This window comes from Aphanomyces astaci, assembly GCF_000520075.1.
Source record: "Aphanomyces astaci strain APO3 unplaced genomic scaffold supercont1.61, whole genome shotgun sequence".
In the NCBI taxonomy this organism is placed as follows: domain Eukaryota; phylum Oomycota; class Saprolegniomycetes; order Saprolegniales; family Verrucalvaceae; genus Aphanomyces; species Aphanomyces astaci.
The window spans coordinates 171,115-186,736 of record NW_009798324.1 but is presented as its reverse complement, the minus strand read 5'-3'; the positions used below and the strand labels follow the sequence as shown (position 1 = coordinate 186,736).

The window sequence follows — 15,622 nt, the reverse complement described above, 5'->3', positions numbered from 1 at the left end:
TGCGCATTTGCCCGTAGCTTGTCCTCATGTGTCTCCCGCTTCTTCACCCAACTCACCAGGAAAGTTCTGTCCATACAGGTGATCCGGGGGGGTTGAACATCTGTCACCACCAAGGAAGGTCCACTGGAGTTGAAGTTGGGCCCCCATCCTCCGCTGCTTGGTAGGGTGGTGTCCAGCATCCGTCGATCATGGGCCGCACGCGCCATTTTGGCATGGTCGACACACTTTTCCTTTGGGGGACGATTGGCTTTGTTGATCCGCCGCCGCTCAGCTTGCTTACGTTGTTCTTCTTGGTATTCCTTTTCTTCGTCTTCGCTGTCAGGAGTACTGTCCGGTCGATTTCGTCGTTCCGCATGTAGCTTAGCTCAAGCTTCCACCTTTTCGTCCGATCGTTTCTCGGCATCGGACTTCTCTGGCGGCGGGTAGTCTTCATCAACATTGCCTTTGATTGGAGGTCGTGGTAGTTGTTCCCAGTTCGGTCCCATGGTTTGACCGCCAACTCGTCGCCGCGATTCGACCCAGGTCATGGACGCCGCTCGCGCGCTACCCGTGGCCTTGTTGGCCTTGGCCAACTTTTCCATCGTCTTCCGGACTTCTTCGCTTTTCGACTCTTCCACAGCCGGCAGCACATCCGTAGTCCCTCCAACAACCGGGGCCAACGGTGGCTCCGTCACTGATACTTCCTCCTCATTTCGCTGCTCGCAGCTGCTGGCGACGTTGCCGTGGCCTTCGGCTTCTAGGCGCGATCTTTTGAGTTCTTCGTCATTGCTCTCAGTTCCGTAGGTCACTGGAACTAAAGTATGCTTTGTGTTTTTCCCACTCCAGTGCCAACACAAACAACCAAATGGGGGAGTGTCGACTCCCTGCAAACCGCACACTTGATTGACTTGTTGTTACCACGGCGTTGCAGAACCAAGAGTGAGATTCCCGGTAGTTGTCATAGTACTACTAGTACTGCTACCAGTAATACTATGCCTTTTCGTGTTGGTTCGCCAAGGGTCGGCACCCGGTGGCCTCGGTTGACGACCACCTGTGTCATGGTGGGACTTGGATTAAGTCGCCCACCACAACATAGTATTAATAATATACTTCGAAGTATAATGCAACACATGCAACCATTAACAGCGTTCAAAGTATCCAAATCACATATACCTGTAAACACCATCGTGTGTAAATACTAAGTTGACATCGCTGGGAATCGAATCCAGGTCTCCTGCAAGCAGGCGCGCTTCCATTGCGCCACAACGTCGTATTCGCGAACATCTTTCTATCGCGGCATCGTTCTTGTCAGCCTTCTGCATCATACCGCTGTTTCATGGGCTGTTGAGTAGCTTGACTAAAACGACACTGCAGACTTACCTCATCGGTCGATACACAGGATTCGTGCCGGATCGACAGCGGGTCCGCGGCAGGTCGATGGTTGGTAGATAGCACAGCTAACGTTATGACACACGTGAGCACTATGATCTCAAGCATGCCAGTGCCACTTCGCTCCAGGGATACTAAAAAAAATATATGTTGCATTTCTATATATTGTAGCAATAACAATACCGTGCATATTATATTGCTCTTGAGATCGCATATATAGTTAATTATGGGTTTCAAAAGGACAATATCAATATTTATAACAATATATTTTGTGGTATATTGTTAATATAATGCACAATTATACTATACAATATTACCCTTAAAAAGACGATTGCATGTTCCAGCTACTATATGTGAGCCTGCTTGGCACAGGCGCCCACACTACACGAAATGAAGCCGCCACAAGGGCGGCAGAGCCCACAATGTTGTGACATCGCAGTGTATCCTACAGTATTTGCACTTCTTGTATTCACATTATGTGGAGCAACGGTCGCCAGCTCGGTCAAGCAAAATACACATTTTGACATTGGAAACCTTTCGTGGTGTTACAAAAGCCGCTTGTCATGATTCTACAGATAGAATTGATTTGGTCCGTTTTTGTCCAAGATGGTTCTTCAACAGCCACCTTTGACAAAAAAAAACAAATCAATTGAGCCAATCGCAAGGAGGGTGACAAGGGTACATATAGGTGACGTCGACATCTTCCTGGGAATTGAATTATACAGCCGAAGACACCTCTTGTTTTCGATATATTTGAGACAATCTCTTAACATTCTTCAAGTTCGGTGAACATTTGAAAATTTAGGGTTGAGCGGCTGATTTTATACACACGCAGCTTTTGGAGGAATGACAATATAAGTATCCAAACTACTCTTCTCATTAAAGTAGCTGTTTAAGCTCGCGTTTGTAAGGGTCCAAAATTGTCTTTTGTTTATAACTATGGTGAAATTTTAAATGACGTCGTTTTTAAAATGAAATCTGATTAGCTTGACTTTTCTACTTTTGGCCCAGATTCCCACACTTACACCTTTCAAATGCCCTTGGACATTTTGGATCAGAAATCGCCGAATTTAATGACGTGTTTTCAGAAATGACGACCAAAGAGTCAAGGTTGCCATGTATGAAGGAAAAGGGTTAGTAGACAACATTTCAACAAACGGCGACGAGGTTGTGGAAGTGACGCAGTCATGGTGTCATTTATAATACGAATGTCAAGTCATTTGGTCGTGTAGGAGGAACGACACTCCCACTTAAATGCTATACTTTAACCAAGTAGAAATGTCACTGACCTGCCATGTGTTTGTTTCGAAACGCTTCTTTCACACACGAGTACTGTCTGCTCTGGACGAAATATATCGGGTTACATGTACACATACAAGTAACCCGATATATTTCGTCCAGAGCAGTCATAAAACTCAGTTTTCAACAGGAAAACACAATAACTAAGACGCAACTATTCTATTCGGTTAAATATTGTTGTTGTGACATGTGATCAAAGGAATACGAAATTCTCTATCATCATGATATCTCACCTATTGCAATTCACTAACCAGCCATATTATGTCCCGTGTAGTCAGATAACACTACTTTCAATACGCAAACACAAAGGCAACGACACAAGTATTCCATTGGTTATATATTGGTGTATAATTAGACTGTTATTGCCCCACAATTCTGGCATGGCGTCGTTCGAGAATTGTGTTGGAGGATGTACAGTAAGGTACGTTCATGTCGTGCATGTTCTACTCGGTGTTCATGTCCATGCTCTGCTCTATGTTTATGTCCATGTATGTTCTTCTCGGTGTTAGGATAAAATAGCAATCTGAGTGGGTCCAAAGTGACGGACTTACGAAATGCACTGCAGCACACACAGGGAGGCTTTGCACACCGTGCCTACCCCGACAATAAGTTGCCCCCTGCGGTTTCCTTAGCACTCACTACTCAAGCAGTGCACTGTAGTTTTTACTGCGTACTTCCTCTGTTCCATGTTACTGCCGACATTTACATTGAATTGACACAGACAATCGGGCCCTCACTCAATTTGGTGAATGATACTGTGTTTGAAAGGGAATTGCATGAATTTTCGCAAAAGATTGGTATAAAATCAGCGCTTAAAGCAATTGTAAACCAATGAAATATCATAAATATTGGATATTGAGAGAAATCGACGAATTACAGCCAATGAAATGCAAATGTCGCCAGTAATTTGGAACATGCGTATTTTGACATTTCGGCAGTAAAGTAACAGTAACCTGGAACATAGGAAGTCCAAGCGTTTTACAGTGTACAACTATTCCCCCTACTTCTGTCGAAATAGCCAGGTGGAATTTGCGTAATGAACTTCGTGTGAAACGATAAGTGAATCGTTTCCTGTGACCTACCAGCGAAAAACCCTTTTCAGGTATCCTTGGTCGGAAAATCATAACTATCAGCATGCTGTTAGTCGGGAATTTAAATCAAATGGCAAAGGTCTGTCTGGCACTGATGTCGTTTGATTAGGCAATAATGAATTGAAAGCTAAGGCTACGGCCAAGCCAGCGAGCGTAAACTTGAAGATGTGATGGAAGCTACCCCGATGGAGCAAATAGCATAGCCCAATCAGGAGCGTCTATGGAACACACCAAAGTGTCGGCCAAAGGAAAGGCCAAGAACAAGTCGACAAAGGAGAATGCGAAGTTGAAGGCACCACCCCGGATCACCGCGACAGTGCAGGAATTGCGGAACACTACCGCAGACGGTGAACAATCTCTGCCCGATGCGGGGAGCGAAGCCCAGCGCGAGTTGTTGCAACGAATTAAGTTAGCGTATCCAAGCGATTCGGAGGACGAAACCAAGGATGACCTCGATGTGGTCAACCAGCTTATCCAGACCTATATTTCTATGTATGCGATGGGTGGGATTGAAACGTATTCACACCGTTCCGTACCACAAGCGCAACCCACGGCGGATATGGTGTTGCATCAAACACCAATGCGTTTGGCCTCGGGGCCGGAGTCCGCGACTACGTCAGCTAAACGTCCGAAAACGCAGTGTGTGAGCAACGCAACGTATCATGGAGAGGACAAGGAAACCGTTTTGAATCGTCAACGCTACCGTCGGGATCAACTTCGCATTGCGAAAGCAAAATCGGCGGCGGCAGCTTCGAAGAAGGAGTACCGGCAAACCAAGCGCGTGAAGAAATCTCAAACTCACCCAGCTGATGAACGACCGTTGGTGGAAGACTTCTTGATGGAGTTTGTTCCCGTTCAGCCCCCAATCATACCAGAAGGCCCTGCGATGAGCCTTGAAGAGATGGATGCTTTGGACGTTGAGCTCCACCCGCGTCCATTTCAGCCATTGGACGATCCGGAGGCACTACAAGATGAAATTGATTTCGTCGAGGGAGTGCTCGACGACATCAACCTTCATCCCACGCTCGAGCCGTATCCTTTTCAACCACTCGAAGAATCTACGGCCATTCATCGGGAGATTCAATTCATCGAGGAGGCCCTCTACGACATCGACCTTGGTGAAGATCCACCATTCCTTCCTCAAGATCCCGTTCAAGATGCGATTCAAGTGCGGCCTCCACGGCGAAACCCTGTACGAAGTGTTTGAGGAAGATGGACGCACGCGGCTGCAAGTTCCTGGGAAAACAAAGACATGCCCGCACTGTTGACACCCCACGACTACAAGAACCTGTCCTGTTGTTTGAAGGGCAAGGTCAAGACCCCACGATTACAAGAACATGCCGTGTTGTTTGAAGGGCAAGGTCAGGATGGATCCTTACGTTTTCCCCGACTCGCCAGAAATACAAGAGTTCAAAGATCTCTTCAATCATCGCAACTTCATCGAGTACATCCGTCAGTACAACGCTCAGTTCAACTTCACTTCCATTGGAACCAACGAGGTCAAGCACAGCGGTAGCGGTCCCAAGACGTATTGCATTCAAGGCCAGCTGACCCATAACATTGGTCAGTTGCAGCTCAGCCTGAACAGAAGTGGAAACCTGTGGCAACCAAGTTTTACCCAAATCTACATGCACACCAGCGAGGAGCAACTTCATCACCGACGAAATATGTTTCCAGCGTTCAGTTCACGGTACACTGCCACGATACAGTGAGTGATGGATCTCCACAACCCGTTGGCGAGAACGTATGCCACTGCCAAAGAACGTTTGCGTCGAGCGGAAGTGGACGGGACATCGGGGGGCAATCTTCAAATTGTCCTGAAGGCTGTTGGTGGTGCGCTGGCTCGAACACACAACTTGCCCACCGTGGCTCAGCTTGCGGTTATCATGGAGGGAACCGACAGATGGTCGCCACGTGGTTCTGTACAGTCTGAACTCGAACCGGTTCACAACCATTCGAGAAACGAATCCACTTCACGACGCGTTGCAGTTTCCTCTCCTCTTTCCAACGGGAGGTCCTGGATGGGAGTACACCATGACGAAGACTGATGGGAGATCATTGTCCCTCCGTGCGTTTTTCAACTACTGGCTTCAAGAACGAGACGGCGACGACTTCTCCGACATGCTGCACCGATCCTCCATGCTGTTCAAGATGTACACTACGGTCGGCTTCGTTCGCGTGGAAACCAACAGGCTGCGCTACATTACGCAGAACGGAGACAAGTTGCGATTCGATTTGTACGCAAACGTAAAGGAGGCCGCAGAAAGACGTTCAGGGCTCCACAACGTCGGCATTAAGTGCATCGTGCCTTCAAGCTTTACTGGCGGCAAGCGTTACATGAAGAAATGTTACTTCAACGCCATGGCAATTGTGCGCAAGTACGGGAAGCCATGTCTCTTCGTCACCATGACGTGCAATCCCAATTGGCCGGAGGACATCAGTCAACTCAAGCCCCATCAAACGTCGGGTAGTCCAAAAGTCTCATCCGATGGTGTTGGAAGCGGTTGTCGATGCTCTTGAGTGTGTAGAACATCGCCTTGCCAAGCATCATGTCTTCACTGAGCGGGTGTGCGAGTGCTTCGTTGCAGCGGCGCAGGTCCCGAAGCTGCTTGTCCATGAAATTGGCTTTGAATTGGTCAAACAGTGCTCGCGTGTTCGCTGGCAGGCAATGCATCAAGATGTTGGCAAACAGTTCGTACAGCTGTCCGTCCATGCAGTCCAACGTGGCTTGTCGAATACATACCACATACTCTTTGTCGTTTTCCAACAGGCCCATGGACAGTGCAGCTTCTTCGTACGTTGGATACAGAGTTCCGTGAACTGTGCGCATTTCTTCGAAGGAAGTTGGTCCATACTTATGGTAAAGCAGGGTTCGAATGTAGAGCCGCTCCTTTTGACGCGGACTGACCGAATCAATGCGGCCAATGACCTTGATGTGGTTCTTGCGTCCAACCCACAACTTGGTCGTTTGGTCAAATCGGAAGTACTGCGGGAAGTCCAAGTACAGGCAGTTCTTTGCAGGAACGCCGTCGATCCCGGTCAAGCCTTGCGCGCAAGCGAGGAAGAAGGAGATCAACCTGGTCTTTTGGTTCCTGGCAACGACCGATTCTGCGTCGTGGGTTTCGTCGTAGGTGCAATGCTGTTGATCTTTCTCGTGCACGGGCAATACTTCGACAGCGTGGGACATCCTTTGCAGGTCGTAGCAGCGGATGCGTGTGATAGCTTCGAGGAAGGTCACGTAGCGTCCTTCAACGTACTCTCGTGCTTCGTCAAGCATGGGCTGGCGTTCCCGGTCGGTGAAGACAGCGTACGTGATCCGATCGCTGCCCTTGCACACGTACTTGTACAACGGCCTTGATGCTTGTGCAAACCTCGATGTGGCAGTTGTACTTGTGCACCAAGTACGGGTTGGGTAGACACAGTACTGGTCTGCGGCCGTGTCGCGACGGTACTTGGCATACCCATCGACCCCCTCGGTTGTGGTAGCTTGCAGGGGCTGCAGAAAGCCTTTCTTGCACTTGCCAGTCTTGTCGGTGCAAGCCCTCGCACTTGGAATCGGCTGTCCATTGTCGTCGTATTGTGCATGCGTGCACGTATGGGTCATGAAGTACTTCACTGACTTGTGTAGCTGGGGTTCTTGATCTCGTCTGGTATGCGCGCGGATACCACAGAGTTGATGTCATCGACGGTCCTGAGCTTGTCTTGGTCTTCCATGATGAGGAGCATGTGCATATGCGGCAAGCCACGCTTTTGAAACTCTTCAACACGCACGGATGCGACAACCTTGCCAAGGACGTGTTTCTTGTGGATGTCGTCGTCGAAATACGTTAGCTTCGACTCAAACACACATGTGACATTTCATCGCGTTCAGCTCGAAGTTACCTCAACTCCACGAATTCGAAGTATTCCGAGACTTGGGCGAACGGCACTACTGATCAATCCAAGAAGCCGGCTTTATGTCATTGAAACATCGTACACGCGTGCAGCCCTTGACGATGTGTTGGCCACTGCTGCGACCATGACTGACGAGCACAGGTCCTTTGTGGCCACCGTTTTGGCCCAAATATACGATCACGCATCAGTCAAGGCGTACTTCCTATAAGGCGAAGGAGGCTCAGGAAAGTCGTACGTCTCTCAAATCCTGTTGGCAAAAGTGCGCGACAAAGGGGACATCGCGCTTGCTGTGGCATCGTCTGGGGTGGCAGCTTTGCTGCTTATGGGTGGCACAACGGCACGTTCACGATTCAAAATCCCCGTCACCAACCTCAACGACAAGTCCCTATACCACATTCCGAAGCAGTCGTCATTGGCAAAGATTATTCGACACATCAAGCTCATTGTATGGGACGAGGTCTCAATGATCCACAAGCATTCCTTGAAGGCCGTCGACCGTTCCCTTCGCGACATCATGGACAACCCCGCAGCCCTCTTTGGCGGCAAGGTTGTTGTTTTCTCGGGCGATTTCAAGCAAATCCTGCCAATCATTCCACGCGGCACACCATCGGCCACTAAGGAGGCCTCGTTCAGACGCAGCAGCATCTGGAACGACATGAAAATTGTCAAGCTGACAAAGAACATGCGGCTGCGTGGTGGATCAGACGACGCAAGTATCGAGGAATGGGCCAAGACGTTGGTTAATAGCGTGGACTTCGCATGTTCAGCCATACCTGCCGTTTATGACGTACCCCAGAGTCTCAAGGAAGCCATGTCGTCCAACGAGCGCGACGAATGGATCAAGGCCGAACTGCTCGAGCTCAAGCAGCTCTGAGACGTAGGGAATGGAAGATCGCCGACCTGACTGTCCGACGCAAGGCTATCGGCTCCCGCTGGACATACGCCAAGAAGACCAACTCCAACGGCGACGTTGTTTACGGCTCAAGCAAGCTGCCCTGGCCTGGTTCGAGCACTACCGCAAAATCCTCCTTAGCCTTGGCTTCCACCCAAACCAATTCGACCCATGCCTCTACATGCAAGGGAGAGGGAGAACCTGGAGATGGTGTGTACCTATGGTGACGACTTTCTCGTGATGACCACAATGGCCAACAATATTCTCGACAAAGATGAAGCTGAAGCGTCAAGGAGATGCAGCCTACTAGATAAACTACAACAAGGAGACGTAGTCCCTTACCATGAATCAAGAGGCATCCGCACGCAAAGTCCTCGAACGCTTTAGCATGGCCGACTCCCATAGCTACAACACGCCCGAAGTCGATGACCGCGAATACCTACGGCACGATGAGTCACAATCAGCAGCAGATGAGTCAACTTACCGCTCAATGGTAGGACCATCGATGTACCTGATGGTGTGCACCAGGCCCGACATCGCACACGCGGTGCGCCGCTGTCACGCCATCTCCACTACTCACGCGAGCCGCATCACGTCGGCACCAAACGTCTACTACGTTACGTCAAGGCCACCATCAACCATGGACTCACATACCGCGCATCCGAATGCAAACTTGTGGGATACAGCGACGCCAGCTGGGCAAACCGCCACGACGGCCGATCTACCGCCGGTTATGTCTGCTTCGTTGGCGCAGGCGCCGTTTCGCGGAAGTCCGCACGCCAGCGCATCGTCGCGCTGTCGACATGTGAGTTCGAGTACATCGACCTCCAAGGAAATTGTTTGGCTACGAGGATTACTACACGACATGGGAGTACTTCAAGAAATGCCGACCCTTACCTTGTGCGACAAAAAGTCCGCCATCGCAACGGTGGAAAGCAGCGGCGTCAGCGAACGGAGCAAGCACATCGACGTGCGCCTCCACTACGTCCGCCAACTCATCGAAGACAGTATCATCGAAGTCCGTCACGTCGGTACCGCCGACCAACTTGCCGACGTCTTGACCAAGGTGTCCACGAAGGACGCAATCATGAAGTTCAAGGACGCGGCGATGGATGTCTCACCAGCCGCCACCAATCCAAGTATTTCGTACCGAGTACTACCGGTAGTACGTAGATTGTGTGTGACAACGACGTATAACAAGCAAGTTATAACCTTCGATTCTTCAAACATAATTGACTGTGAATGAATACGTTGAGTCGGGCGACGGGCAATTCGAACGTCCACCGTGCGAGCAGCCGGTAGCATGCCCTCATCAAGATGGAGCTCGTGAGCGACCTCGTCTTACCGTCTTGTTTGTCGACTTGACCGGGTTGAGCATGCCAGCCGCGTCATGGACGGTGACATCCAGGAGACGGACGATGAGCAGCAAGAGTGCCGAGAAATCAACCAATCGCTGTGATCCCTCCGCGCATGCTCTCGAGCGACATCCCACACCCGCCGACACCACCACGACACCCGCCACGATTCTTGACACGAGGAAGACATGGTTTGTCGTGTCGGGGTCTTCGTCATGACAGGCACCACCACAACGATAGGGCGCAGAGCAATTAAAACATTTGCTGTGCAAGACATAATAATACAGTATGCGGTTGTGCCCTTATACTGTATTACGACATACAATAATACCACTCCGTCCAAAATCACTAACACGTTTGATGTTTGCCACATAGTGGTTTTATGACCAATCATTGGATTGTGTGAAATTTGTACCAATGATAAGAGCAGAATCTTGGCTATACGGACATACTAGGTGAGCCCGTTGCTCTGCCGCCGGTTGTTAATTGCCGGTTGGAGCAAGATATGTAGTTTTTGTTGCTGCTTATTATTGTTGTCATAGTTGAGCCTGGCATAGTTTTCAGACATTTTCTGTTTGTAGTATGCGTTTTCAAAACTCTCCTATCTGCGGTACAACGGGGTCCGGTATTTTGCGAGAAGATGGGAATCAGTCCTTTTGCGGTGTGGTCCACTGAAATAGTATAGGCTGCGGTATAAACCTTGCAGCTATGCTAAGACTAAGCCGTGCATCTAAACTCACCAACGCTGTGATCTTTGACGCGTGGCGTGTTAACTTGAAAGCAGTTAGATCCACCTTTCACGAACAGCCAATAGCGCCGCCGTTTGACACGGCAAGCCGGATATGTTAATGGAATTCAGGAACTCGGAGGGAAACTCCATGGCCGTGTCGTCAACATCCTCGCCTTCTTACTCGACTGAATCGACTGAGAGGCAAGTGAACATGGCAGAACAGTTTATCTTGCGCAGCACTTTGGCGTTGTATTCATCGACCCCGACGTTCTTGGGTGCCAAAATCGCTCGTTCAGACTGGTACTCCGGGGGGTTCGCCGGGTTATTGATGTCGCCATAGATTTGGTCGATGTACGCGTTCAGGTCTTGGTCGGTTTCCCAGTTCCTGGCAATTGCATCCTGCAGTCAGATCATGGGGATGGCCATCGAAGTAGATTCGTTGTCTTGCTCCATGGCGGCGTTGGCTATGTCCCGAGTGGCACGGTTCAAGTCGTCGAGGTCGCGGTCAACCGAGTTGTTGGGTTGCCGAGGTTCGTCGATGAATCTCGATGGCGTCCTGATCGTGTTTCTGTCACGTAGGGTCATCCTGTTGGTGCTCGCGGGTGCGTTGAAGTCGTCCATCGTCATCAGCTGCTTGTTGGGTCTCGTGATGACACGAAGGTAAGCGTTGACCTTCCTGGTGTGCCCAATTCGGATCTATTGAAGATTAACCTCGTTCGGTAGAGGTCGTCTGAGATCCGCCGTGGCAGTGGCGGTGGTGGCACCATAAAGTGACTTCGCTTGACTGGTGGCGCTGCGGCCGCGTTCGTTGAAGGCGCCCGTGTATGGCGTCGACGCGGATGCAGTGGCTGGGCGAGCGGACGTCTCCCCTTGAGTGAGCCCTCTTCATCGTCGTCGTCGTCGTCATCCACTGTGACTAAGTACTCGTCGATTGGTGTGCGTTCGCCAAGGAACTCGTTCTCGCGGAACTGGACTTGCACGCTGGTAACCATCTTCTTTTGCTCCAAGTCGTACAGCTTGTATGCCTTCTGGTGTTCTGCATACCCCATCATGACGCACTTGGTGGCCTTCGGGTCGAGTTTTTTCTTTTTGTTCTGGTTCATTTGCCATGTTGTAGGCAACGCAGTAGACGTCTCGTGAACGACGCCCCATTCCCCAAGTGCTTCGTTGAAGGCGTTGGAGGAGTACTCGGATCCACTGTTGGATCTGAAGACCTTGACCTTCCGTCCTGTTTGCGCCTTGGAACACGCCATGCCTTTCGCGAAGTTGTCTTGTTGGGTGGCGGCGTCGGTGGAGTTGACGAAGCGAACGACTTTCATGCCCTAACCGGCGTCAACGTATACTGTGTAGTACTTGCACCCACCGACTGACGTCGTTCTCATAGTGCATTTGGAGTCGGACACCCAGCACTCCCCTGGAAGGAACGAGCGGGTGTGTGTCTTTGTTGGCGTGATCTTGTTCTTCACGCAGCAGTCGCACTTCGTTGGTAGTTCGCGCAAGTTGGTGGGAGTTCCGAGTCCCATGGCGCCGCAACGGTTGACGGCGACGGTGGGTAAGTGTCCCACCCGTTGGTGCCAGATCTGCTACCTTGTTCTTAGGCGTTCTTGTCTTGTTGGGCTCGTGGGCTACAAGGTCCAACCGCTCGTGGGTGGCTGCTTGGTCGAGGATGTACATCTTATTATTGGTGTCCAGCGTGGAGGTGGCGATGGTCGTGGCGTCGTGCTTGATGCTGCACTTCATGGTGTCGAAAGTGAGTGAGAAGTTGATGTTAGCTCTCATCATGGCCGTAACGGATAGCAATGGACATGTTTTCGATGAGGAGCACGTCGTGCATGACAAGCGTTGCCCCTTCACTGGTGGTTACGGGCATCATACCCATCTTGGTTGCATGCGTCTTTGCGCTGTTGGCTACGACTACGGAGCGCTAATAGGTCCGTACGTCGGTCAGGTTCGTGGCATCTCCCGTCATGTGGGACGACGCGCTAGAGTCCACGAGGACTTGGTCTTGGAAGTCGATGGTGTGGAAGACAACCTCGCCTTGTTGAGCATCGTCGGAGTCTTCCACATCGAAGGTCGTGGACGTCCACACATCATCGTCTTGTGTATGGTAAGCCGTTTCTTGATGGCCTTGGTGGCGGCCTTGACTTCTATTGTGTAAGTGCTTCGTGTTCTTTTTGAACTTCGGCTTGCCGGCAGCTTTTTTTCGGCATTCCGATTCCCAGTGACCGATGTTGCCACACCAGTTGCATTCACTCTTCTTCTCGGGTTGTTCCCGCGCGGTCAGTGCGCATTCGTCGTTGTTGCCACTCCTGGGGTTGGTAAGAGTGCTGGATCGAACGGCGGCCTTGTACTCTAATTCCAGGATGACACGGACAGTGGCTTGGTTGTTGCCTTGAGCTCGAGGTAGCGCGTACACTTGGTTGCCCTCCGTCAACATCTTGATCGCAGGCATCTTGTCATCTCTCATCTCGTTTGGGCTCATAACATGTCGAGCTAGGACAAACAGGGCAGAGGGGAACGAGAGGCTGTGAAGCCAATTGAGAAGATTTCTTGGAGTAGATTACTGGTTGTTAAGGCTCTGATCTCTGTGTACATGAATGGCTCACATAACGTTAGCTTCCTGTGACTATTTTCTTAACTCGATGTGGAGTTCTCCAACATGTAATATCTACTAGTAAAGCATACTAGTATGTCTTTTTACCATGAACACACGAAATATATCGAATGTTCGGCAAACATATAGGTGGCATCCGAAATCAAACCGACAAATTTGAAGTCGGTGATTGGATAACCGACAAATTATTGAATTTTGATTGGTCGTTTATATTTTAGACAATCCGATTGGGCGATGTGGTTGTTGTGTGAGCAACATACAGGTATCGCTCACATTGAACATATACAGCTTGCTATTGGCTGAAAACACAGTCATATCGACATACTCCGGCTCAATCACCAAGACTTTGACACAGCATCTCGAAAACAACCATGACCTCGACTCAGCATCCCAAGAACAGAAATAAGTCGAGCAGAGCTCGACAAACAAGGTGACGAGTTTTGACTAGTACGAGTACAGAGAAGTAGCTGATGTGCTTGGTGTGTGGATGATGTACATCCATGACAAAATGATTAGAGAGGCCGCACGATCGTCCACCGACCCACATGGCATGTTCATCTCTGTAAATCCATAGGAACGCGGTGTTGCCAGGGCCACTGGACTGGGGCACGAAGCAGTTTGTGTTCCGGTGGTTGCGTTAAACAACCTCTTTAGTAACAACTTCACTGACACACCAAGTCGCACAATCGGAGTTATGATGGACAGTACATACGACATACTTATCGACCTTGCCAGTGAATCTATACATCACTCGGGGCTATTCATCGCTGAGCCGACACCACTTAAGCTCGCCAACGAGTCGTCCCCGGCACCGTGATCACGTTGATGTACTGTGCAGTCATCAGGCGAAATGGCCGTGCCACAGTTGGGACGTGTTGCTGATGGTAAACTCACGAAAGATCAGTACACTGCAGCACACTGACGTTGATGTGGCCACTAAAGCGAGGGGGTCGCGTCACTAACTCGAAATTGGTGACGCGACCCAAGAGCACGTCGATCACGCCACGCTCTTTTTTCCAACGTACCGCGCATCTTCATTATGGTGTCTTTAACTGTACGCTTTCTAGATTCCTCGTTGGAAATGCAAGCCATTGCAGCATCCCTGGAGGTGACAGGATTTCTGTCCCTATGCCTCCATGGGACACAGCAAGAACTGTGGTCAGGCCGCAAACGCAACTTTAGGGCGCGAATCTATGTTGCAGCCTCTGCACGCATTACACGTGGCACCCGGAGCCACGTCGTGTGCCACGTGTATTGCGTGCAGAGGCTGCTCCTCACGGTTCATGTCCTCACCTCGTCAGAGACTTGAAAAAAACCAACATATGACATTTGGTCTTTGTATTGAAAATGAAGAGTCATCTACCAATGAAAGGTACAAAGTATTGAACTTTTAACCAATAAGACTAATGTCGGATAGAATTGTCGTCCATACATAACGGAAATATGCGTCGGATGAAATATACCGGAAATATCCTGAACGTTAAGTGAAAAGCGGTGTAGTAACATGATGAATTGAGTTTTGGATTAACGTTTTAATTTTTAGACATTCCTCCGCGAGGGCCGATACTAGAACCACATATTACGGAACCGCTTCGCCAATTGTAACGCGCCTGCTCGACCAGGGGCGGTGTGTAATCTTCGGTTTTTTTACTTCGCTCAACGCTTCATACCTCGTGCTTCGACCGATCTTCTTCGAAGTTCGGTCCTCGTCTTCGTACGCGGCACTTGTTCTCTGGATTCCCCAGGGGAGGGACGGATAAATCCTTGCGGAAATAATCCGGGGAATCCGGGGATCGAACCCACGACCTTTGAGTTAAGAAACCGATGCTCTACCACCTGAGCTATTCCCCCCCCCTCTGTTTAACTTTGCTGTCGGAGTTAATTGCAAGTTACTACATATTTGTCGTCGTAGTTAAGCCTTGCATAGTTTTCAGACATTTTCTGTTTGTAGTATGCGTTTTTAATACTCTTCTATCTCCAATAGATCGGGTTTCGGTATTTTGAAGATGGGAATCAGTGTGTGTGCTTGTGGGGTCCACTGAAAGTAGGAATGGCTCCGGTAGAAACCTTGCAACTATGCTAAGACTAAGTTGCGCATCTAAACTCAGTAACACTGTGGTCTTTGACACGTTGGCTTGAAAGCAGTTAGCTCCACCTCGCAGGAACATCCAACAGCCTCTGTTTGACACGTGACGTGTATGTCAGATTGCCCCCCGATGCGGTCTGCATACTCCGAAACACCACCAACCCCATACTGCCTAATGTAGGACAGTTGAAGTCGGCTGGCCACGTCGGGGTCATCGTTGCTCCGAATCACTTGGATGCGCCAACTTAATGCGTTGCAACAACTCGCGGCGGGCTTTGCTCCACGCATCGGGT

At 50.0% G+C, this 15,622-nt stretch overlaps 2 protein-coding genes and 1 pseudogene across 3 annotated transcripts; all 3 read right to left on the bottom strand.

Moving 5' to 3' along the window:
* Window positions 1-10,806: 10,806 nt before the first annotated feature.
* Window positions 10,807-12,369, bottom strand: H257_14726 (hypothetical protein; the record flags this gene model as incomplete). Its single annotated transcript, XM_009842613.1, has 4 exons — window positions 10,807-11,028; window positions 11,140-11,305; window positions 11,341-11,951; window positions 11,983-12,369. 4 exons carry the CDS (start codon window positions 12,367-12,369, stop codon window positions 10,807-10,809), a joined length of 1,386 nt encoding a protein of 461 aa, XP_009840915.1.
* Window positions 12,370-12,397: 28 nt separating this feature from the next.
* H257_14725 (hypothetical protein) lies at window positions 12,398-13,081 on the bottom strand (the record flags this gene model as incomplete). Its single annotated transcript, XM_009842612.1, has 2 exons — window positions 12,398-12,508; window positions 12,569-13,081. The coding sequence occupies 2 exons, from the start codon at window positions 13,079-13,081 to the stop codon at window positions 12,398-12,400; spliced, it is 624 nt and encodes a 207-aa protein (XP_009840914.1).
* Window positions 13,082-15,021: 1,940 nt separating this feature from the next.
* H257_14724 lies at window positions 15,022-15,094 on the bottom strand (annotated as a pseudogene). The gene has a single exon. The product of its transcript is annotated as a tRNA-OTHER (tRNA).
* Window positions 15,095-15,622: the final 528 nt, after the last annotated feature.